Source organism: Pseudopipra pipra, chromosome 4 (genome assembly GCF_036250125.1).
Source record: "Pseudopipra pipra isolate bDixPip1 chromosome 4, bDixPip1.hap1, whole genome shotgun sequence".
NCBI classification, from domain to species: Eukaryota; Metazoa; Chordata; class Aves; order Passeriformes; family Pipridae; genus Pseudopipra; species Pseudopipra pipra.
Window position 1 is genome coordinate 48,888,202 of NC_087552.1, and position 25,834 is coordinate 48,914,035.

General features: G+C 40.4%; 1 protein-coding gene and 1 non-coding gene across 3 annotated transcripts in view; one reads left to right on the plus strand and one right to left on the minus strand.

Moving 5' to 3' along the window:
• Positions 1-455: 455 nt before the first annotated feature.
• On the minus strand, positions 456-574 carry LOC135413907 (small nucleolar RNA SNORA26). Its single transcript, XR_010430476.1, has one exon. It is a non-coding gene; the product is annotated as a small nucleolar RNA SNORA26 (small nucleolar RNA).
• A 7,019-nt stretch (positions 575-7,593) lies between these two features.
• Positions 7,594-25,834, plus strand: part of USP46 (ubiquitin specific peptidase 46) — a 36,163-nt gene continuing 17,922 nt past the window's right edge. Inside the window, exons 1-5 of one of the 2 annotated variants that reach the window (XM_064652868.1) lie at positions 7,594-8,270; positions 9,217-9,338; positions 22,578-22,658; positions 23,478-23,691; positions 25,188-25,417. In XM_064652868.1, the coding sequence (XP_064508938.1) occupies positions 9,258-9,338; positions 22,578-22,658; positions 23,478-23,691; positions 25,188-25,417 (606 nt within the window). In that variant the 5' untranslated portion in view covers positions 7,594-8,270; positions 9,217-9,257. The remainder of the gene's footprint in view (positions 8,271-9,216; positions 9,339-22,577; positions 22,659-23,477; positions 23,692-25,187; positions 25,418-25,834) is intronic. The other variant, XM_064652869.1, reaches the window with a different exon arrangement.

The window sequence follows — 25,834 nt, forward strand, 5'->3', positions numbered from 1 at the left end:
ATGGATTCCATTCCAGAGGACCAGCCTTATTAGAATAAATACATCCAATAACTACCCAAAGCTTTCCTTAGATTTTTTTGCTATTTAGATTGGCTAAATCTATATAAAGTTTTAACAGTTACCACACAGGTTTTCCATTAGTTCAAACTATTTTGTTTTGTTTTCCAGTGAGGAATAAATTAAAACTCCTTTAGATATAGAAGGCAATGCATTCACTAACATCTGATAATCCTTTTCACATTACATACCTGGAGACCAAACAATTTACAAGAAACTCTTCATTCAAGACATTCATTGCATAGGTTCACAAAGAACCAGATTTGAGAAACCTGAAAAAGATTTACACAAAATTGATATTAAGACTCAGATAATATAACCAAATACATTTCAAAATCTTCCTACAAGCTATTAATAAAGTTGATTTAGTAGCTTCATGAAGTTTAGTAGTTTCATAAATGTGTTCCTCCCAAGCACAATCCAAAGAAGGGTTTCAACCTCACCTCTGGGTTTGCAGGAGAACTCTTATACCCCTCTGTGTTGGCCACTTAAGACACTGCCAGACTTAAGAGGGCAAAGCATAAAAGGGGAGTAGATTACACTATATTATATTGGTTTCTTATTAACTAAGATGATCTGAATTTACCATTTATTCAAAAGAGATATTACAATTTGCTTGAAATTTGTGAATTATCAAAGAGCAAGATTTAAAATTATCTGCAATTGTCATTAAACTAGAGCACACTTACCTTCCAGTAGAAGGTATTATTTATTCCTAAGAAGCCCTGAGCATTGCTTTACATTTAGGTCTGATTATCCATGTCTAGAATATTTCTTGCATGATGTTGCTAAGTCGGGCCTCTAAACAACACACAGAAAAATTAATAAGATTATAGTAAAATTATTAGTGTTTAATTAGACTTTCTCAAAGCCATATTATACGGAGTTGCTACTATGTTGGGTTATACTGTTACAGTAATTTTCTACAAAGTTGCAGGGGTTGTTTACATGAAGCTTATTATCAAATCAAAAGTAATCAGTTTTTTAATCCGTCAAGTTGTTTCCATTAGCCTGTTTAAAATACATAAAATGTATTTTTAATAACTTTTAAAATATACTACTAATCAGAAACAATGGAAAATTTATTAAGCCCAAATTCCTTTTTGTGCTGGCGCTACCCCGAGGCTATAAATGTTCAGAGTAGACTGTCTTCACCAGTGAATTTATTGCTACCCTGTGTCTACTTACATATATATACACAACTTGTAACAAGTTATACACAGAGCTCAACCAAGAGGTATCAAAAGACACTGTTACAGATGTACTAGAAGACTGGAAAGAAAGCCCAAGCAATCAGGGACTTCTTTGTTTGAAGCTATTATTATTAGAGTCTAAGTGCCTACAGCATTTAATACTCTAAACACTGCAGGGTCTAAGTGTAATATTCTTGATGCACCCTATAAAAATACAAAACCACTGCAGTGAATTCAGATTTAGGGTCTGTGCAGCTCAATACCTACAATTCAAAGAATAGAAGGGTGCAAATGCACACAAACACTTTCTTGTCTCAGAGATACAGGGCAGCAACCCATAAATAAGTTTGTCTTTAAAAAGCGTCGGGATTTAAAGCCTATTGAGGTCAGAAGCCTTTTCTAACCAACCCCAGGCTGTAGGAGAGCGGATGAGGTCGGTGTGCCCCTCACCCATGGGCGTCCAAATGCGTGGCCACACATCTCCAGCGCTTCCCCGGGCCCAGATCCGCCGCGCCCGGCCTCCTGCCCGCCGGGGACATTGTAAGGACTCGCCGGTACCTCGGGACACACTGCGGAGGGAGAGAAGCGTCAGCCTGGGACAGTGAGGGGGCCGCGGAGAGGGAGAGAGGGGCCGCTTGTGCCTCACGACAGGATGCAGGGCGGAGAGGAGGGCTCCGCACTGGGTTTTTGTGAGGGAGAACTGCTCTATCCCCCTGTGTTGACTCGCCGGAGCACTGCCAGGCTCCGAGAGGGCAAGATGTGAAGGGAAGGTGGTGCAGGTCCCGCATCCCCCTGCTCCCCTCCCCCCGTCCCCCAGCCCGTCCTTGTGGAGCGAGCGGCCATTGCGGCCTTACCGCTCCGGAGGCCTGCAGGGAGAGAGAAAGCGCCGCTCTCCACGTGGTCTTAAATACCACCCAGTGCTCCCGCGAGACCCCGTGCGGCGCACACCTCCGCTGTCTATTGGCGGGGCTGACGCGCGTGACCCCGCGCGCCGCGGGGCGGTGCCGGTGAAGGCCGCAGCTCGGAGCCCCCGAGGGCAGAGCGCCCCCCGGGGCGGGGTGAGGGGGCCGCCCGCTTCCGCCTCTGCGAGGAGCGCTCCGGTCGCTCAGCCGCGCTCCCCACGGCGCTCAGTCGGGCGAAGCCCTAAAGGGTCATAACGGGGCTTTCGTCGGGACGTGATCGTCCGCCCCTGCCCGGGCCGAGCTCTGCGTGCTCGGAGGTCTCTAGCACAGGAAAACAAAAGCGTGTTCGGTGAGAAGTAGCAGCTGTGTAGCGGGTTTGAGGCAATAAATACGGCTGATCTCTGTCTAAACTCCCGTCTAAGCCCTGCTTAGGAGGCTTAAGAGCTGTGTGTGAGGATGGCGAGGTAAAGCCTCGAGCCTCGCTAATGCCCCTGGCAGAGCAGAAGCAGCTCTCTCCGGGGCTGCAGGTCACGGGTGACACGGTGGCACCAGGCCTGTCCTGCAAGGCAGCGCTCAGCCTGGGTGCAGAGGACTGCTGCTCTGCCCCAGCTAAAATGGGCTGCCTGGCTGGGGATGCTGCTGAGAGGGCTTGGGGTGAGCATGAGCAGATGAGCATGAACTGGGAATTAGTAATTTGTAACACAGAGACTTCATATAGAATGATAAAATATACTGAATTGGAAAGGACTCATCAGGATCATCAAGTCCAACCCCTGACCTTGTGCAGGACACCCCAAGAATCACACTGTGTGCCTGAGAGCATTGTCCAAACCAAATTGAATGAAAGTCCCTGCTTCACAAAAAAGTGTATGTATTGCTGAAAAAGGTGTATATATTGATGATAATTCATAGATTCCTGTCTTGGTGAGAAACCAAGATGTCTTTGCTCACACCGAGTTCCTATCAGCACAGCTCCTCTAAGTGTGTGGAAAGAAAGTAACAGAAGGCCCAATATCTTTAGTCCAGACCCTGCATTTAAACTACCCTCAGCAGATCTAAACCAACATGATTCATCCTGAAACAGTCACATAGTTGCAACCAAGGGACGGTTCTAGAAATTGTTTCTTACCGTCTAGGTACTGCTGTCTAATTCTTGATACTAGAAACATTGTTGCAGTTGTAGTCCCCGCGCCCTTTATTGTCAAGAGGTCAGGATTCAAAAGTTGTCTCAGGACTCTAGGTAAATCAGTCTCTGGAGATGAATTTGTGAGACACATAGTTCCAGGTTATTTCAAGTGGGGTTGTCTGCAACAACCATTTTGTACCGCCAGATACCTGAATCAGATCAGTATTTTTTATAATGTAGCAAAAAAAAATGGTATTCAACCTATAAATTTTTACCACTTGTGTCAGTGGGATTTATGTCAAGTTTAGTTTCTTCTTTTCCAGTACAGAATGTAAACTGACACTTCTGTTAGCACAGCAAACCAATGATCAGTATCCATGCCAGGTGAGCATTTTAATCATTCACGTAATCCTACACCTTTTTCTTGCCCTGTACAAGCTTTCTTCTGTCTTCCCCATACAAACTTTGCATTGTTTGCCTTCTCTCTGGTTCCATGAAGCTTACTTTTGTGTCTGATAGTGGCACAACTTCAAGAGGAGGAATGCAGAGGCTATCTGACCTGTCTGTCCTTTTCTAAACCCTCTCTGTAGAGTAAATTACTGTCCTAGCAAGAGGCAGATGTGGATTTGTCAACTAGTATAATCTTTTCACTAGCAAAAAAGATAAGCAAGATTCAGAGATCAATTTAATGCAAAGTTTTTTTTGCTGTGCTTTATCTTTAGAATCCCAACAAGTCATGCTGTCACCAAAATATGAAGCTTTACAGTATTTTCAATTAAGAGCAATATTTTCTCAGATAATTTGAAAATATTGGTTAGAGGTTGCTTTGAAGATAACAGTCTTAAAGAAGAATAGTGATTCCAAAGTTATGTTGCTTTTTTGGTTGTAGACTCCCCACATCTTCTGTGGATTTCCATGAATTTTTCATGGACTACAGCTCCCTCTTACCATTAGAATTTCAGGTGCAAATGGAGTAGTTTCCATGGACCTGCTACAAGCCATGCACTACAGACTCAATCCATGGACTGCAAGTTAGCATTTGGCATTGTACTAAAGCTCCCAGTCTGTTCTGCAGTGGGGGCCAAGCTTCATGGAAAATCCTCCCTCGTGCTTGTGTCTACATATTTGCCATCCTATTAAAGATATATTGCTATTTTTAGTAGAACATAATTTAAAATGAGATACAAAATATATATTAAAAAAATTGTAAAATTCTAAAGCTACATTGTCAGCAGTGAAAGTATTTCTGATATTTGAATTATCTTTTAATTCTTATTATATATTTTCCAATCTTCCAGAAAACCTTAGTGTTGTTTTAACTGCCTTTTCAATTGAAATGGTCTTTTAATTGGCTGGAAATATATCCTAAGTTTGATTCTGTTCCAAACACTTGTTCAGCAAAACAATTGATGATTACCCATTTCTGGAACTGAGCTTATTACAAGAAAAACATCAATGAACCCTCTGTGGAATTTTTCAAGATTTTTGGAGAGGAAATGTAATATTCTCTTTGTAGTACAGAGTGAGCAGATATTCTAGTCCCAGATTTGTTACCAACTTTGCAGTGTAACTTTGGACAAGTCACTAAATTTTTGCTTCCCGTTTTTTTGTTTTGTAAAAGAAGCTAATATTAACGTGCCATCAAATATTTTAACAAGTTTGAGTGAATGCTTGCAAAGTACTCTGAGAAAGTCAGATGGAAAATGTTATGGAAGTCCATGCCTCTGCTAGCCAAAGAGGATATTTACAGTAGAATCTTATTCTATGTAGTAAAATAAAAATGTTGAAGTATATAGCCAGATGAGACCAAGATGGATCTAAAATTAAATGCAGGAGAATTTTTTTTTACCTTTCAACAGAAATTATATAACCACTCTTAGGTTATAAATAGCCCTTTGTTTTCCTTCTCTTTGTCTAACACTCGGAAGAAACACAGGGTTAGTTGTTTGTTATGAAGATACAGTGCAATGCTTTAGAGTGGAAACAATTGTGCACTGTTCTTTATTCATGCAGTTCCTATAACATTTGTAAGTACCATTTGTTGCATTGCTTAGCACTTTTTTTATCTTCAAAAAGCTACAGAAACAAAGTTTCTAGTTTTGGAAATTACAACAGCAGAAGAAAACAAAAACACACATCAGTCCATTTCAAGCCTGAATGTTTCTTTCTTCCTTCCTGCTTTGATTTGTGACTGAAGAACAAAAAAGACAGTCCCAAACTCTTGTTAAACTGACACATAAACACTCATATATTATTTCCTATTTTTATTATTAATCCTAAGAAATAAGACATTAAATGTGTTCCCCTTTAAATTAAAGTATTTATATTAGCATTAAGGAAAACAATACTGAATTCTTCACAGAATGATATGTATGTTTACAAATATTTCCTTCAACAACCAATAAGTGCTTAACTAGTAGCAGTTTAATTTCATGTTAAAAAAAAAAAAGCTTTAACAAACAGAAACAACCTGAAAATTTAGTCTGAAATCAAGTAATTGGCATCAGTCAGAAAGCAGAATTATAAGAATATCACCTTTTCCTTACTTTTTTTTTTCTTACTTTGTATGATTTCTCTCGTGTTCGTATTATGGAAATAATATCCTTGACCTTTAAATACATGTGATGCAAATGGCTTTATTAGACACTGCATTTTGTTTCATTTAAATTTTTAATCACCTTTTGAACCCATTCATTTGCTCCATAACTTTCCACTGAGAGCAAGTGTGATTCTCTACAGTAAATTGGAATAAATTGGCTGCAGCAAAGAATACATGACTAGGCTTCAGAAATAAAAGGAATCACAGTTTAAAAACCAGGTACAGTGCAGTACTGTCCAATCTCTGTAGGCTATTTAGAAATGCACTGGAGACTGATCCAGCCTTGACTGCTTCAGAACTGAGGCCAAAGGTGACCAGTCCTGAAGTGACACTTCAGCTTAACTCCCATTTCCCACAGCTATGCTGAGAAAACCTGTCATATTACATGTAATCCAACCCTCTGACTTTAAGCAAATTAAACTCTTGGGATCAAACACACATATAATGTAAAATTATGAATTTAACAGATTATACCAAAGATTGGCTTTTTTCTCAGCATTATGTTATTTGATGGCTCTTTTGTGTAGTGGTTTGTGGATTTATGTAGCAGTTTAGTGGTCCTGATGACTTCACTCTATTAAGTCTGAAAATCTTTCTCCATTCTGTATTTCAAGTGTCTGTAGTGATTTAATGTAACTAATCCAACTGACTGAGGAAAGAAAGTTCTCTCTCCATGACAACTGACTGCATTTTGGGTTTCTTTGCTGAAGCTGTCAACAGGAGACCAACTAATGCCAAATTTGATACCATTTCTATAAAGTAGGCACTTGTCTACAAGGAGCTGGATTGGGGCCACTTACCTAAAGTTATTCTAGGGTAGAAATTTATCTTTAGATGCTACTGCTGATGCCAGATTTTTATTAGCAATCTTCTAATTAGTAAGACCTTCTCTTGAAATAAAAATAAAATTACTGACTCCAAAAGGTTTCCTGTAAATAAAGCCTGTGATGCAAAGCTCTTATAAGCTGAAGTTATTATATTCATCATGTAGTAAAAAGTATAGCCAAACATAAGCATGCCATACTTCAGGTGTTGTTAAGAGCAGAGATGCCTGTAGAAACATTAGCAGTTCTCTCTCTTCATTTGAGTGATTACCTCAGCATAGCAGAGGAACAATAAACAGGCCTTAAGCTTCTGCTGAAAACAGCAATAATTGCTAAGGAAAAGGGGAATTCTAAGATGAGGATTCCCCTAGCTGAACTCCGTTCTTGCTTCTCTCAGAGATTTACTGTGTGACCTCAAGTTAGCTATTTAACAACCTTGTGCCTATTATCCTGTGTGTAAACTTAATACATTCATACTGCTCTACCCTGGAGAAAGACATGGACCTCAACTTGCTTGTGTTTGAAGGGAAACTGAGATTATTGCATTAACAGTGCCATATGTTGTGAACTTGTGAGTGAGCACTAGGACATGTGGTGTGGACACGGTCCCAAAGCAGCATTTGTGAAGATAAATGTTATCTGCATGAATGGCAATACAAAGCAACAACTGTGGGCAGTAAATTACATTCCAGCCTACTGTTCTGGGGTTTGCAAGTGCTTGGGCTCCTGTGTAACTCTAATCAGGTGGAGAGAGCATGTCCCAAAGCACAATGCTGTCGTCACTGCCACACATTCATGTCCTCCAGCCTGCACTCTACCTTCCTGTCCTTCGCCCTACTACCTGCAGGTATTATTTTGTACGCATTGAGGCCCGAGTTTTGCAGCCTCGTGGCCATTCCAGGCCCGGCGACTGAGGCACCAGGAGCCCCTCGGAGCGCCCGTGCGGAGGGGCGGCAGGCGCAGACCCCCCGCGCCCCCTCGGCCCCGCAGCGCATTGGCTGCGGCGGCGGCGGCCGCCCCGCCGGGGGTGCCCCGCGCCGGGCACTGCCTCTGACCTTCCCTTCCCTTCCTTCCCCGGCGCTGTCAGAGCGGATCAGCGGGCGCGGCGCTGCGATGGAGCGGCGAGCGGCAGCGGCGGCCGCCAGCAGGGGAGAAAGAGGAGGAGGAGGAGGAAGGGAAAGATTAGCGCGGTGCCGGCTGGCGCAGAGACGCGGCTGAGCGCTCCAGCGGGAGCCCGGGGCCCTGCGGACCGTGCGAGAGGCAGAGGCGGAAGGAGCGGAGATGCGGCCGCTCTCCCCGCGTTGCTGAAGCTCCCGGTGACCCGCCCGGGGGAGGGAGGCCGGGAAGGTCCGTCCTTCTCACTGCTCAGCGGGCACAAAGGGTGCCTGTGCAGTCCCCTCCTCTTGGTTTTACCCAGCCCCGGAGCAGGAGCCGCCGCCGCCCCCTATCCCTTCCTGCGCTCTTCCCACCATGAGCGGGGCTGTTTTCACCTTATAAAGATGGCGGTGTGGGATCGCTGCAACCTTTAGACTAATGACTGTCAGAAACATCGCCTCCATCTGTAATATGGTGAGTGCTGGCGGGGGCCGGGCGGCACGGCAGCCCCGAGGGGGCCGACCGAGGGGGACTGCCCCAGGAGCGCAGCCAAACGGAGGGACCCTGTCCCTTGCCCCCGTGGCGGGGGAGCCGGGCAGACTGCGCCGGGACGTGCCTGGGGTGGAGTTGGCCGATGGAGAGTGACGATGTCCAGAGGACTTTTCCCGGCGCAAGCCCGGGCGTGGGTCGGGGAGGGACGGAGATGCAGAGCCGGTGCGGGGTCGCCCGGAGCGGGATGCGTTGCAGACGGAGCCATGGCCCATCCTCTCTTCTCCTGCACTTCCTCCTGCCTTTCCTCCTGCCTTAATAATCCTGCGAAAGGACCCAAGTTCGGTTGGGAATCCACATTAAATCAGTGACCCCGTTTAACACTCTCAGGCAGGCACCCTATGGTCTCATGGGGCCAAGAGCTCCCCAGGTTACACAAAAAACGAATAACACCGCTTTGGATCCAAATGCTCTGGATCTGTTCTAGAAAGTCTTAGCTTAAGAGCTGACAGGGTTTAACTTGCACTGCATGCCACTCAAAGAGGACTGCTGTTTGTTAAGTACTCTTCAATCACTTAGCTTTCTCTAAACCAGACTAGGCAATTAGGAAAGAATAAGGAAACATTAACATTTTTGTTTGTTATGTTCAGACTTTTGTACTTTCCATCCCTTGAAAGGATGCTTTCTGCACTGTGCTTGGGTTTCATTTTAATCCTAACAAACTTTGAGCATCTGGTTGGGTTTAGGTTTTTGAAAATTCTTGATGGGAAGTGGAGGAGCTCAAACTTTGTTAAAGGTTTATTAATACAGTAAAACAGTAGCAAACTCACGAAAAAACTGGTTGTGTGTGAGCACCCCAATGCAAACAGAAGAGAAGCCTGTTTCTGTACATTTTTTTGTTTTAGTCTGTATTTTTCCCCCTTATTTCCAGGTTCTTCAAGAGCAGCTACACGCAGTTGCCAGCTTCCCTCCATGTGGTGCCCCAGCATGCCTTGTGCTGGTGATGCCACACATAGCATTCATCTGCCCTGGAGAATGGAGCCTACCTCTAGGGTAAGGCAACAGGCACAGCCCCAGAGGCCTGGCTCCTGCGAGGTCAGCAGCAGTGGTCTGGGGGAGGGAGTGCAGATTGCAAGCCTGCTCCCCCTCCCAAGTGTCCACACTTCCACTTAAATGGGCTTGCTCTTTCATTTCTAACCAGATGCCTGGGACATCCCATGCATAGTTTTGACTTAAGCCTCAGTCCTCTCTTTGAAATGCCTACTCTGAAATGCAGACAGGAGGAGTTGGTTCTGGGGTTAAAAAAAAATTATTACAACATCCAGATTTAGGGTAAAATAATCTGGATTCTCATCTTTCTTCACCAACAGTAAGTAGTTTTTTTAACTTTTCATTGTTCTTAATGATTACCAGTCCAATGGACGAGGACACTGAAAAGAGAGGTTTAGGAAACAGTACAGGACTGAGGAGAAAACCTGGGCACACTTACCTTCCTTCTGAGGCAGGCTCCAGTTTTTACTGCTGATTAATGGTCAATGTGATGCCCTGCAAACTGTATAAAAGAGCACCGCATGAAGGGGAGCTGGAGACTCATAGGTGGTTGTAAGACATTAACATTGGCATAAAGTACTAGGAACTCCATGTTTTTTTCATGTGCTTCAGACAGATGCACTTGTATGCAGTATGCTTCTCTCAAAGACTGAACAGATTCATAGCAAAACTGATGAGGTTGTTCTAATGGTGTGCTGCTCAGCTGTCATTGCCAGTATATCTTGCAAAAGTAGCATCTGAGAAATGGAGAGACTGAAGGGAAGAATGAGAGCCTCAGGCAGAAAAGGCATACAAGAACTCATACTTCAAGGCAATTCTAGCTCGTGGTACTGTGACAGAAGGTGAAGTTGTTCTAATGATAATGATGTTTTTAGGCTACATATTCCTTTGGGTCTGTGTACTTAGCTTTTAAAGATGCTATGTTGTGTTGGTCACACTTAGTCTATTCTGGATAACCCACAGGGATTGGAAGTTCTTTTAGGCAAAAAGTGGAGATTTTCAGACAGCTACAGAAATTTGGGGCTGTAAGAGAAATAGTAATTCATGGAAGTATTGACAACACTGCATTATGGCTTGTCCAAAAATGTGTCCACTTAGGTCGAGTGGTGGACTTGAGCTTAGTGGTTTGTAGGAGGAGCTACAACCACCTTCCAGAAGGCTAGAGGTATAAAAGTAAACCTTTTGCCCGTATAAAACCTGAATATTTGCAGTGCTAGTTTGATTTAGGGCATCTGTGGAAATCTACCATACAAAGATTTTAATTCCCAGACCTCGTTGCTGCACTATAATATAGTACTTGAAAAACTGAGCTATTACTGTTTGTGGACTAAGAAATGGCTGTATAATTCTTAGGCAATATAATATATATAATATATATATAAAATAAAAAATATATATAATATTATATATTTTTGTATATAATGCTGCTTGTTAGTATGTTTGTAAGTTTTTTAACCTCGTTGAACTTAATAATGAAAAAAAGTGTCAAGGTCTTCTTTATCTTTTCTCATTCCCATTCCACTTCAGAGTGTTCACAGAGATTTTTTTCTTAATTTTTGCAAAAAAAAAAAAAAAGATGATGACTGGTTGATTTTCTGATTGGGTGGGGGAAAGTATGGAAAGAGAGACAGAGGGAGCAATTGGTCCTGAAATACTTGTCCCTCTCTGAATGCAACATAGATTATGTTTTCAGTGGTAGTCCTTTTGACAGAGCTTCTTGTGTGTTTGTCCAAGTGCTTTTGTGTCCTAAGGAAAAAATAGCTGACTTTTGGATGAATTAATTACTAATTTAGCTCAAGAGAACCTGTCTAGTCAACATTTTAAGATACACATTTGCTATTTAATTGACTGCCTGATGTTTGGTATCTTGGGTTGCAATTTTGATCTCCTGAAGACAGTAGAGATGGTTAGTCTTTTCACGAAGGATCAAAACAGGTCTAGTGGACCAAGGAAGCCAAGGACAGTATTTAACTTCCTTGCAAAAGAGATTTAGTACTATATATTCACTGGATAAGCTCTCATATGCTGAGACAGACACAGTAGGAGCTAACCAAGAAGGAAAAAATATTTGGGGCAAATTTCCACTTAGTGCATTTACTTGTAGTAAATATTTAAGTGCACAACTTTCTAGAATTAAACAAAATTCCTCTATTGGCTTTTACCAGTTTTATTCCCTGAATTTTAATAATAACAATAGTACTAGTTATTATGCACTGATTTGCCTAATGAGACGTAAGAGGTAAAACTTGTTCTGGGGGTGGAGGGGATGAAGGCAACTGTGCCTGAAGGAATCAGTGGGACTCTGTGTGGGCATGATGGCCATGCTCATTGAAAAGGGAGGTCTAGTCCCCAAGATGTTCATTTTACCTGCCTTTCAGACACTGTAAAAGCTTCTTCACTCTGTCTGCACACCATGTTCACCAGAGGGATGTATACAATAGGCAATTGTCACCTTTTATGTAGGATAGGTACAATAGATGTGAAGAAGCATAAAATACACTGGAGAAACCCTATCTGACGGAACACCAACGTCCAGTGCCATGTAACGCTTGAAGACACCAAATAAGGATGTGATTTAGCCCCTACAGTGCTGTAATCCTCTTTGGTTATTGTTTCTGTGATGTAACCAGACAACTCCACTATAAAATGCTAGTTCAAAGGTGGATAGGTATGCTGGCATTTTAAGGCTGTTTCTTACTGAAATACTCTGCTGTATGTTTCTGTTGATGAGTTTTAGGTACAGCCTTGAGTTCTGAGTTAAGTTCATGCTGCAGCTGTGGCCTAGGGATCTTATTGTTACATACAGTGAAGGACATCTAATCATTTCAGAATGTATTGACATATATTTTTACAGATCTGGCTAACAAGCTCTGTGAACCATATTTTTCTCTTTTAGAATTCAGTTGAGAACAGGTATTAACCCCTCCTTTCATAATTTTGTAAGAGTATTTCAAATAATCCAATCTGCACTTCAAACTGTTCTGTCAATTTAATAAATGGGTTATTCTGAACACATTCAGATTGCTTTTGATTCAAGGTATCATCTGAGAAGCCCGGTAGTCCCTGCATTCTGGAAACAAATAAGAATAAATGTTGGATTTTTTTGTTTGTTTGTTTTTAATACCACAGTTTTAGAGACTCATTGCAGAGTTTGTTTAAATATAGAGCACTGGCAGAATGAAGACTCAAGTCTACAAACATGGATTTGGAAAATGCTTGACATAAAAAAATTTACAATTTTAATGCTGTGAAAATAGTAACATTCTGCTTCATATAATAAGAATGATATTGGGTTATAGAATTGATCACTTTGACTTTCAAATGGATTTATTAATTTGAACAATCTGCAGTGTGTATTTCTTCCTTTTTATACATCTTCTCATAAACAGAGATAAAGGCAAAATAATACATGACAAGACAGTAAAACAGCTATCTGAAGGCATATTTAGATTGATAAAGGAAAACCAATCTGCTAAATCTGTAAAAAAATTAGTTACAAAGAGTTCAGGCAAAGTAATGTTAGAAGCAGTCTCAAGACTGCACAATTTCAGTATGACATACATATAAAATATAGAAAAAATATGAAAAGTACAGAGAATATGAAGTCTAATTATTGTAATACCTTTCTGAAGTAATGAGAAACTTGAGAATATGGCTGACAAACAGGTACTAGACTGACAAGCAGAAAATATGCATTCCATCAAAAGTTAAACAAATATCCACAAAAGATGTTTTTTCATTGGATAGAGTCGAATGTGCAAAATGAGAAACATGCAGATACATCATTTTCAATGGATAACCTGGAATAACGGCTGAGCTTGTCTTCCATGAATACCTTTGTTATGATTAAAGTGGTTATTACACACTTACTAGCTGTTTATAAGACAAGCACAGAAGGGCAGTTCATTAATACAATGTGTGCTTTACAATGTGTTTCTTTTAGATGCATGTAGTCTTTGGCTTCATGTTGCTGAATGAAGAGTAAACCAGAGGTTATGCTAAATACCTGAATAAAGGAACCTCTTAATTACAGCTCAGTAAGTGTCGGGGTTGACAGCAAGCCTGTCAGCAGCCTGGCATTTATCGACGAAGCAGTGGACATAAACCAGATTACAGTATACCCCTGAAAGGAGGACAACACAGCATGCAGAAGAATGTGGGCAACTTTCAGACAGGAAGAAGATGGAAGACAGAAATGGACTTCCTGTACTTTCTGCAAGTCAGGATGACTCGACAAAAGCTATGTTTACTAGTTTGCAACCAATCCTGGTGTGTGTATACATGAAAGTACCAATAGCAGGATGACGTGTATAGCCTGATGTATGTTTACATGGAAGGCAGCAACAGAAAGTTGACATGTGTGATATGGGAAAAGTATAAATGTTTGCAACCTGTTACAATAAAGTGATTACAGCCTTCTTGTAATCCTGTCCCTGCTTTGGAAGAAGATTCTATGTCACTCTGCCCATCCCGACTTTAACAGCGACAAGTAAGGCTGAATGAGTCTGAATTGTGGAAGAGATGAGATTAAAAGCAGACTCTGGACCCTGATTAACTGTGTGTGGTGGGCAAATGCCATGCAGGAGGTGAGGTTCTGATGGATATGAAGAGTCACTGTCTGGAGTATGACTCAGTTTGAGACAATTTGGAGGGGCAGAGACCTCATACAGAAGTCTCCTCCCTTGAATTCAATACCCCTGTTTTCTCCAATATATATGGAGAGACCAAATATGCCCAGATGTAAGTGAAAAAAATAACTCTTTACCAAGAAGAATGCTGATAACTATACTGATAAAAGTGGGTTAAACCAAAGTGAGGAGAAACTTTCCAAGCTCTGCCCACTGGACCAAATCAAAATGGCAGCCGGCCTCCCCCACCCAGAGAAAACGCACCTGGCCACAGGACAGAGACAAGATGGCTGCCCTTCCAAGTGATTTTCCTCCCCCACACTCAGAAAATTTGGCAGGAAAGGTTGGAGAGTCAGTGCTGGCAGGAAATGGCAGATGCTTGTGTGGCCCTGGAGTGAGGCTGCGGTGCTGGTACGGGGAGTTGAAGCAGGACTGCAGACCCCCGGGTGATTGGAAGGACCCACAAGAGGTCCACTGGATCCAGTGATGAGACTTGGTTGTTGCAATTTCAATGTTCATTGGTCAAAGCGGTGGCCACAGTCCAGATCAGTCAAGGTGGTGGTGTAAGCCCCAGATGATGAGGGAAGCCCTGAAGCCCAGAGTTATATATGCTCAGGAACATGGAACATGGGAATGCCTCTGATACCTCCCCTGGGGCAGGGAGTTTTACACTGGATGATGTAACACTGGGAGTAACAGGATACTTTGTGAGTCTTCTATGTTGCACCTGTCTCTAACATCAGTGCAGCTCACTCCATTATGGCTCATGAACAAGAGAGGAAAACCTTCAGGCTGAATCTTCCAGGAAGTTACCACAGCTGAGTCATCCATGTAAAGAAAAAGAAACAGTACCCCACCTCACAGGATTTGCCTCTTTTCTTACCTTACCTTCTTCAACATGCAGCTTATACCCTGAGGTGTTGGATGTGCATGCCTTCAGCCCCTGGCCTGGGTGGCCAACTTGCACATTGTTAGCAAAGCACACTGTGGATGGAGCCATGAGCACCAATAGTCCAATCTCTTGGGCAGGCACTGCAGGTGGTCACATGTTTGAGTCATTACTCACTAGCAGTTCAGTCTCTTTAGAGAACCACCAAAAAGCCAAAGAAGCTTATTTGGAGAGAAAAGACTTTGTGTAACCCAGGACAGTTAGTCACGGCCAATCAGAGAAGCAGTCAGGAAAGTTTCTTCTGCTGATCTTCCTCTAGCCTCAGAAAATGTCCTTAGCTGGCTGTTTGGTAGATACACTTATACACATTTTATGTACATTATGTACTCAACATCACAGCATATTAATGCTTCTGGGGAAGAAATGAGCTTGTATCTCCACCATCAGGCCTGCATTGTAAGCATGTTCTTGGATTTGCTCAAGCCTTTGCAGAGAAGGCTGTTGTGCTGAGAGTTTCAAACCAGCCATTACTGGATATTGTGTGTTGCAGTTATTTGATTTTTTGATTTCACAATTGATGACCTAGTAAGAGGTGCATCTAAACTCTCCTAGGACAATAAAGTCTCCAGCTGTCCATTGAAATTCCATTTGATAAACCTGTTTTGCTTCTGATGTACAACAGTCAAACTTGGAGATTCCAGTGATGGTGATTACATCATGTTTCCCAATGTCTTACCAGAATCTACATTATAGTAATTTGAGCTTAGTACTTCTCATCCTGTCCACCATTGAGATCAAGAAGAGACTAGCTGCCTTCTGTAACAAACTGTAGACTAATCTAGTAAATCTAGTTCATAGCTGTATATGATCTGAAAACCTTTGTCAGGCCCTGCCTCAGCCTCTTCTGTCTTATGCAACTAAACCCTATTCAACCCTTCTTTATACGTCACTTTTCTCTAGAGTTGAGTTTTTAATTTTGACTGCCTTTTTTGGATTCTTTCCAGTTATTTTTGTCTTCCTTTAAACCAAGCCTGGATTTAGATTCTGTCTGAAGTCTTACCAGTGACAAGTTAAACAGGAAAGTTACTTTAGAAACTTTGTGAACTCCCTCTGTAGACTCCCATCTAAGAATTTCATTATGTTGTCAATATTTGTTGGGTAGTTTGGGGGATTTTTTTTAAAAACACTGCATAGCTGTGGCTTATTCATCTTATACTACACACAGACTTTTTTTTTTCAGCTGACTACTACCTTAGTCAGCTGTTTCCCATTCTGTGCATGTATAGGTGATTCTTCTCTTCATGTGCAGAATCTTGCATTTGTCTCAGCTCTTTAGCCAATTTCTCTAAAAGAAAAACATTGTCAAAAAAATAATTTTGAATTCTAAACCTGTTCTGCAACATAACTGCAGCCCTCATAACTCACGTTCTATGGAGATTTAATTAAGATATTCTTACTTCTGTCTAAGGGTTATCAAAAAGTATTCCAGCTGGTGCAGCTGTGACTAAGTCTAGAAGGTGCTTTGCTTTTGGAATGCTCTGAGGCACCACATATACAGTCTAGGTGGCCCAGAAAAAATGTTATTGAAGAAATTATAGCCTGTGAGCAAACCTCAGTCTCTTTTTGACTGGTGAGGCCATCCTGAGGTTATGTGTTCTGAAGAAGGAAATTGGCCAAAACCAATGGTTTTGCTACTTGTTCCAGCAAAAGCCTGAGTGCTGCTAATCCAAAACAATTAAGCTGGGAATGCAGACAGACTCATGAGAGAATATTGAGTTTGGTAAAAGTTGCATAATCCTGGAAACTTTAACGGTCAATGTTTTTAAAAAATTACTTGTTTTATAAACTATGTAAGACTGAGTACCTTAAACACTTTGTTCAAGATTTTAAGTGGTTCAGGATTTCAAAGCTGTCAGGTTTGATATGTTTCTTAGTAACCACACAGTTAAGAGCTGAATTTATTTGTGGTATATATGACACTTATATCTGTGTTTAGAGATAGTTTAGTGCATCCAGGAAAAAAAAACAAACAACAAAAACCAGCAGATTAGACATCTCTTTTCAAGCTCTTATAATTTACCTAATGATGATAAAACTCTTTGGAAGAAATGCACAAAAATTATTGATTTAGATACGTTTTCTTAAATCATTTTTCCTACAAAATTATGAATGCACAGTGGTTTTTCAGCTATGAAGTTCTATAAGTTTTCTCTCTTTCCTCTTCTCCCTTGTGGCAACAAAGACCCAAAATAGCTTTGCTGGAGTAACAATAAAACTTTCCTTCACAGAACAAAAAGAGAGCTAATCTGGTTAAATTCAACCGTCTTGTAGGATGTACACTTTAAAAAAAACAGAAAAATTTCAGGTTTGGTATCTGATATCAGTGAGTTCGTAAGAAGGCTGGTTCAGCTATTTCGGTTACTCACATATCCCTCTGAAAGCTGAGGTTGTCCCTGAGGATAGCCAAAGTCCAGCACTGGGGACAAGTCGTGTCTATTGAAAGCAGCTGCATATATGCTGCATGCTGTGATATTGCTTGCTCTTCCCTTACTCTTCTTTCTTTGTGTTGCTTCTGGGAACCAATTTGGGATTTTATTTAGAGTTGCTTCCTCTCTTTTGAGTTATCCATTGCTGCCATTTGTTGACCATGAGGCCTTTCACATCTTCTTTTTCCCTTTCCTCCCATAATGCTGTGCCTTCCAAAATCCTGAAACTCAGGCTGCCTAGCCCTGAAGTCATTTCTATTTTTACTTTAATTTCTCCTCTACCAACCTAACCATCACCATTAGTTTGTCTAAAGTCTCTCCCTTCAGGAAACAGATCTGTTTCTAGCATGTTGCTCTCACTTTCCCTGAATACTAAGAAAAAAAAATCTACTTCATAGCTGTATATGATCCAAAACCCTTTGTCATGGACCAGCCATCTTTCCTTATTGGTCTCTTGTTCTTTATATATTTGTTTTTCTGTTTTCATGATTCAACTTTTTATGTTTTTTTCCCTTATATTTTTTAGATTTTCTTGTGAACAAGGTATTTCCTCTTATTTCTTCTTTTGTTTTTTATTCTTTGAAGTTAATTCTTACTGTGTTTCTGTTTATGTAGTGATACCCATTTAATAGGTGGTTTATAAGAAGTCCTAATTTCTTTACTGCATTCATTTACTTTAAATTAAACATGTGTATATTTCTAGAAAGTTAGTGCAATTTTTTATAGCTCTGTCACAGTACAATGTCTAACCTGATTTGCTGTCTTCTGATGACAGTATCTTATATCATATTAGCTCTATTCCATTTCTCACTTCGTAGAATAATTGTATTTAGGTTACTTTGCTACAAGTGATTTAATGATCTAATCTGATGTCTTTTTTTCCCCTGAACTGTTGTTTTGTTTACCTGCTAATGTGTAAAGGAATGGCAGAGTTGGCTTTTTTGTTTGTTGTATTTTTAATTAATCTGTTTCATGTGATACAGCACGCAAATTAAACTCTTAGCAACATTATCAGAAATTTCAACTGAAAAGAAAACTGGCAGTCTTATCCTTTAGAAAGCCTAGAGCAAAATAACAAGAGGAAAAAATATAGGTCGTATGGTGAGAATATTTTTGGAGCGGTGCTATGGTAGAAATCTTGGTTTTGCCTGAATTGACCCATGCTTGGCTATGTCTCTAGCTGTATGTCTTTGCCATTTTATAAGGGCTGAATACTTATTGTCTAATTAAGTGGTAAAACTTCTGAGAAATCAAGGTTCACCAGCACCACAGAATACATAGTAGGAGTTTCCACATTGACCTAGTTCTCATTCTCAAATGTCTGGCTATCACAGTCACTTCATTGCATTTCCTTCATTAGTGTACTTTTTTAAGAAGGAGCCAGTCTCCTTTATTATTAATTTATTTAATATACTCCAAATACCACTTCATTGACTTATGCAGCCTCTCCTCATTTCAGGCTCTGTGGCCACACTGTCGCTCTTGCTGATTTTTATGGAACTACAGCAGATTCAGCTGTGGTAGGATATTTCTCCCAGCTGAAGCACAAAACCACTTATAAAAGCATAGAGAGTGAATTGCATTAAAATGTCTGAGCAGGTTTTCACTGTAGAAGTGACCAAAATGACTTGCTGGGAGTGGAAACAAGCACAAGTATGCTTAAAACCATGTTAAATAGTCATGGTTGATTTTTGCTGTTGATTAACCTCAGTAGACCACTATGTTTTCTATTTTTGATGTGGTAGGTTTAAACTGAATTCTGAATTATCTTTAACCCGTCTGTAATAACGTATTTCTTCCACTTTAAACCTGATTTGGATTTCTGGTATACTTTGATTGGAAAATTTCCTTCTTCTACCATCATATCAACTGCTTATTGAGGACACTTCATATGCAAAACATGTAATATATATGGAATGGAACATGGTTTGAGTTTACTAAGTAGTATGCCTAAATTTTTTTCTCCTTTTAAGAAATATATCCTTCTTTGAAGTATTAGTTCTCTATGCTTCTTACTGGTTTTCATAGACTTCTTTTTCTATTAATTTAATAGCATCTTTTTGGAAAACTTAAAATAAACCAGACTGAAATTGCCCTTGATATAAAAAGACACAAATCCTAATTAAGTCCAAGGAAGTTAAGTCATCCAGAGATTGAATTTAGCCTCTCTATTTTATTGGGTCACTGGCACGTAGTGCTTTGTTTTATATTTGCAACAGCCAAGTCCTGGTTTTGGAGAGGTAAAGCTGCATGATGAGCTGTTACTAAGCATATGTTGTTTCAACAGTGTGTATTTCAGAAATTTTCATGCAATATAGAATTTTTATATGAAGATCAGTTAGTGTACATCATGAATTTTTTTGGTTTTCAGCGATAATTTTTTTGAAAAATCCTGATTCTTGCTCTTTCTCACAATATTTATGAGGAAATTTGGATGCTAGGAAGGATTTGTCAAACCATCTGGCATCCTCTGAAGTAAGATACCCTGGTCTTGGAGGAGAAGCAAATGAGTAATGTAAGAGCAACTAATTAGCAGAGCACTTGCATTCTACTTGTCTAACAACATATAGTAACCTGTAGTTTATGAAAGAATTGGAGGTTACCTTTTAGAAATAGCATTTTCCATGAACTGTAGAGGGAGAATTTATTTCAGTGTGGAGAATACTTCCTACGAAACTGGAAAAACACCCACTTCATTCTTACGTTAGGGAAGTTGATTGTAATGCTAAAAGTGTGATCAAAGAAAACCTTTGCTTTGATCTGAATGCTGTACAATGAGTAGTAATATGAAGATGATTTTCTTCAAAAGTTGCATTAATCTTCTGTAGTCATGTTTTTCTTTTATCAGACAAGGTTCTGAGGGTACCAGTGGCTGTTTGTTTCACTGCTAATAACAGATAGGCAAATGTTTATCAGTTTCCTCCCTTTCGGGATTCGGATGCTTTGCTGAATCTGTCCATCTTTAACAAGGCTGACTTTCCTAGCAATAAAACTAATCTTCATATGGGACTTACATAATTATCACATTGTCATCTCTATTGAAAGGTAGCCAATAATTGCTTTTTTCCAAGTTTCTCACTGAGGCTTAGCAGAGTCTAGTGAGAAAAGACAGTGTGCCCCTTATGAAGCTTTGCATGAAGCCTTGTGCTTGTAAAGCACTTCAGTCTCAAAGGCATTGTCTGGGAAATAACATGCGCTTGATCCGAGCCATGAGCTCTGTGTATGTGGGAGAAAGGGGGAGAATGGAAAAAGATCTGAGAAAGGGATGTGAAATACAAAATCTTTGGAGCTTTTCTGGAACCTGACAACTTAGAGGAGATGTTTTACTTTAAAGCCTTGTAAATTCTCAAAGTGCACCTGTGCTGAGTTTCACACTGCTGATTCTGTTGACTAAAATAATCTTCTTTTAATGAGTTGCCATGAAATAATAATCTAGTATAGCAAGCAGTGCTGATGGTAGGTGGAGTAACGAAACACAAATCAGGCCTTGGGGAGAAGATGGGTAAGTGTAATCAAATTTTTGAATCTGATTACCAGTTACTTTGAAGATTTTAGCTGATGAAGTCTGAGCAAATGCCTACCATAACGTCAGCAAGGTTTTTCACACAATCTCTCACGATGTCCTCATAGGCAAATTCAGGATGGACTGGATGAGTGGACAGTGAGGTGGATTAAGAACTGGCTGATCAGCAGATCCCAGAGAATTATTATCAGTGACACGGGTTCTAGTTACAGGCCTGTCACTAGTGGTGTCCCCCAGGGTTCAATACTGGGCCCAGTATTGTTTAACTTCTCCATCAATGACTTGGATGAAGAGGCAGATGCCTTCTCAGCAAATTTTCTGATGACACAAAGCCAGAAGAAGTGGCCAATACCCCAAAGGGCTGTGCAGCCCTTCAGAAGGACCTTGACAGGTAGGAGAAATGGGCAGAGAACTGTCTGAAATTCAGCAAAGGCAAATGCAGGGTCCTGCACCTGAGGAAGAATAACCCTATGCACCAATACAGGCTGGGGGCTGACCTGCTGGAAAGCAGCTCTGTGAAGAAGGACCTGGGGGTCCTGGTGGACAACAACATGTCCATGAGCCAGCAGTGGCCTTGGTGGCCAAGATGGCCAATGGTACCCTGGGATGCACTAGGAAGAGCCTTACCAGCAGGTCGAGAGAGGTCCTGCCTTTCTACTCGGCCCTGGTGAGGCCACATCTAGAGTGCTGTGTCCAGTTCTGGGTTCCTCAGGACAAGAGAGACATGGAGCAGGTCCAGCAGAGGGCAACAAAGATGATAAGAGGACTGCAACGTCTCTCTTATGAGGAAAGGCTGAGGGAGCTGGACCTGTTCTGTCTGGAGAAGAGACCACTGAGAAGGGAACTCATCAGTGTCTATAAATATCTGAAGGGAGGATCTCAAAAGGATGGAGCCAGGCTTACAGAGTGGGTAGGAGTAATGACACATTTGGCAGCAACCTACTTTGCTTGCTTAGTACTTTCAACTTGTTTAAAAATGGTCATTTTAATATAGCAAAACTACAGGTAACATACAAAATTAGTGGTTGTACTTCACAGAGCAGCAGTTACCTAAACAACTTTGCTATTGAAGATAAGCTGAATATAACTTGCCACACCAAGGCTAGGAGATGTAACAGTACTTGAGTTTATGTGCCCTTTGATGTTAGATAGGAAAAAATGAGAGGTATATTACTTGCTTTTAACATTTGTGATGTTCTTACTGTAACTGTGTACCAATATGAAGCCCAAATATTGTTACAGGCTGATGATGAATTAAAAGGGATTCAGAGGAGTTTCAGTAATGCTTAGAAAACGTGCCTTACATCTAGGAACTGGTTAGCCAAGATAGCTTTTAGGCTTGTGCTTAAGATCAACAGGTATCTTTATAAGGCAAGTGAGTAATGGGATCCCGATGTCCATGTACACAGTAAAATTAAGAAGGAATTGGGTATGGGAAGAACAGCTGTTGTTGTGACCTGATCACTTCTAATCAGCCATTACTAGAGGGTCCATGCCAGGCCAGCTCTGCTACCTAGATTTGAAAATATTTTTATTGCCTCATGAGGCTGTTGTGCTTGCCTATTGGTAAGACAGAGTTAGCTTGGCTAATCATAGCTAAAAGAAAAAATGATTTTCTATCTTGATACTGTACATAATTTTATTTTAGAATCTTATTATTCTAAATAATTTCCTTTTTTTTTTTTTTCTTTTTTTTTTTAATTTTTATTTGTATAGGGCACCAATGCCTCTGCTCTGGAAAAAGACATTGGCCCAGAGCAGTTTCCAATCAATGAACACTACTTCGGACTGGTTAATGTAAGTACTGTTTTCAGTAGGTAAACCATATACAGAACTATGGGTCTGATGTTACTTGAACTTTGCTTGGTTTGGTTTGGTTTGGTTTGGTTTGGTTTCCTCTCTCCCTGACTCTTATCAATCTTATTCTAAGGTAGGATTGTCTTTTTTTTGAAAAAAAAAAAAAAAAAAAGCTACCCAGGTTCCAATTTTAGGCAAATTAGGTTGCAGAACTGTATCAGATGTTTGAAGACAGATTCATACACCCCCGGAGAGAACAGTTTACTGTTCTGTGAATATTTCCAGAGATTAGAACTTACACTTCAATACAGTTAAAAGTCTATTTTAGCTGTGAAATGGCAGGGAGGAAGTGATGGAAGTATGTACAAGCTTAGATACAGCATTCTGCATTGGGGACTCTTAGGAGGAGCTTTTTTATGTGACCAAGGAGAGAATGAGTGAGAAGGGTGTTTAATCACTTGTTTATTCCCACATAAATAATATAGATATAGTAATTCTTTCCATTGAAACATTAGTCATTCTACTGCTGAGCAGTAAGATAGAGCCTTGGAAGAGTATGTTATTATGTTAAAACAAACTTAACAAGATCCACTACAATAAATATATCTCTTGCAGGTGGAAACCTTTGCTTTGTATCCTAGTTAATTTAGAACACCCTAGTTTTTTCTGTGAAGTGTCAGGGGTGGGTGTGGAAATATATTTCTGTAGCAACTGCATGGAAAAGTGGCTGGTTTGTGACAGGGACACAGAAGTTAAATGAAGCAAATAATTTTATTGTGACTCACAGGGATTAAGCTTGTTTTTAATTTTACTTGGCAGTTTGGGAACACCTGCTACTGTAACTCTGTGCTGCAGGCATTGTATTTCTGCCGGCCATTTCGGGAAAATGTATTATCGTACAAGGCCCAACAGAAAAAGAAAGAAAATCTCTTGACTTGTCTGGCAGACCTTTTCCACAGTATTGCTACTCAGAAGAAAAAAGTTGGAGTTATTCCACCAAAAAAGTTCATATCAAGGTTACGAAAAGAGAACGGTAAGTGTAAAACTGGAATCCTCTAAGACATTCAGGCATTGATCAGAAATGTATAAATAAATATTGGGCAATGGGATCATAGTAATCAGATGTACAAGTTAGATTTGTAAATTGCTTTTAGTACTTTGTGGGGTTTCGATATTAATATTTTAGTATCTGTGTACACAATATTATGCTTGAAATAACCATACCAGATTTCATATGTTCCCAGAAGTGTATGAATTAATAATGTTTTCACAGCATGGTGGGACAGACTGTACTGTACAGTGAGCCGGGATTGGGAACAGGGTGACACTCTGCTCTAATTTTTAAATTCTTCTTTTTGTGGCAGATAGAAACATTGAGGGCAGTTGGCAGTATAGAAACTGTGTGGCATAGGAGTGCTACAAGCACCGCTACTCCAGAACACTTTGAAGGATAAGTAACTGGATGTGTGGGGGGTGTTCTGTCAGCTGCACATCAACTGCTGCTCTTGTTCTTAGGAGTGGTGGACACAGTCTTACTCTGTGAAGCATCAGACACCTTTTGAGCATTAGGCTGGCAACAGCATATGCCTAATCTTGTAGTAGTTCTTTCTATGGGATATGAGCAGCATCTTAAGACAGAGAAGCCTGCCACACAGCTCCATTTTGGCCTAGATTCATATCAGTGTGGGTGGTATGCTTAGAAACAGAGGAGCTTTGAATGAAGAGACAAAGTACGAGTCAAACACCTGGAAGAAATTGCTTCCTGGTGACAGCATATAAATGGGCAGACTGTTCATTTTAAAGCAGATTTTTGAAATTGTGACAAAGTTAACTCTCAGTCCCCACACCGTTCGGGATCACTTTTAGAGACTGGATCTTATGTTTTCAGCTTTTTTAAATTAGGGCCAGACTCAGTGTGTATTAACCTGTTTATGTGTCCAGGCTAGACACTACAAAGCTGAAGGTCCTGTACAATATTTTCTGAGGAAATCCATGTGAGCTTTTTCAGGAGCAGGGGAATAAAAATACACATTTCTGGGAACACAGACTCTTTTTTTCTTCGACATGGTGGCCAAGTTAAGCCTTCACTGGAGAAGTCTGTACTAAGTCACCAGTGGGATATTTCCTTCTTCTCCTGTGAGCATTTATTGAAGAGGACAAGTCTCTGCTCATCAGACTTGTGTGTAAAAAATGAGCTTTGTTAGATGGCGTTATTATTATTACTACTTAAAGTGCATTAACCTTGACTGACTGCCAGGTGCCCACCAAGCCTCTCTCTCACTCACCACTGAGCAGGGCAGGGGGAGAAAATAATATTAAAAAAATCTGTGAATTGAGATAAAGGTAGTTTAATTAAAAAAAAAAAAAAAAGCAAAAATTGCATGTGGAAGGAAAGCAAAGCCAAAGGAGATTTGTACTGTACCTCCCATCAGCAGACGATTCCCAGCCCCTCCATGGGAGGAAGCAAATTTTCTTTCTTGAAGAAAAAGATATATTATGCTGTACAAATCTTGACTGTCTTCTTCACAGATCTCTTTGACAACTACATGCAGCAGGATGCACATGAGTTTTTAAACTACCTGCTCAACACCATTGCAGACATTTTGCAGGAGGAGAAGAAGCAGGAAAAGCAAAATGGGAAACTGAAAAATGGCAACATGAATGAAGCTGAAGAAAACAATAAACAAGAACTCACCTGGGTGCATGAGATTTTTCAGGGAACACTGACTAACGAAACTAGATGTTTGAACTGTGAAACCGTAAGCATTGGGATAGATTTTTGTTGTTGTTGTTGTTCATTAATAGATAGATACATTTTATATACATATAAATATATGAATCTTTTCAGACATCTGAGAGTTGTGGATATTCCTGTAGAATTTACTTCTTGAAGTGAGTATATTCTTTTCTAAAAATTTATTTTTCTAAGCATTACTTGGCTAACATACGTCAAGTTTTGCTGTCGTAATACATATCTCTACAGTTAAAATTCTTGCTAGTGAATCAATACCCTTCCTTATTACTGTAACTTTGAGGGAAGATACTAACATCATATTCAATGAATAAGTGAAACGTCAAGAAGAACTCGTGTGAATTCAATCTTAAAATGCAACTAGTATACAGACAGTTCATTATTAACAAACTATATGTTTTCTTTTATCTCCCTAATATTTTCT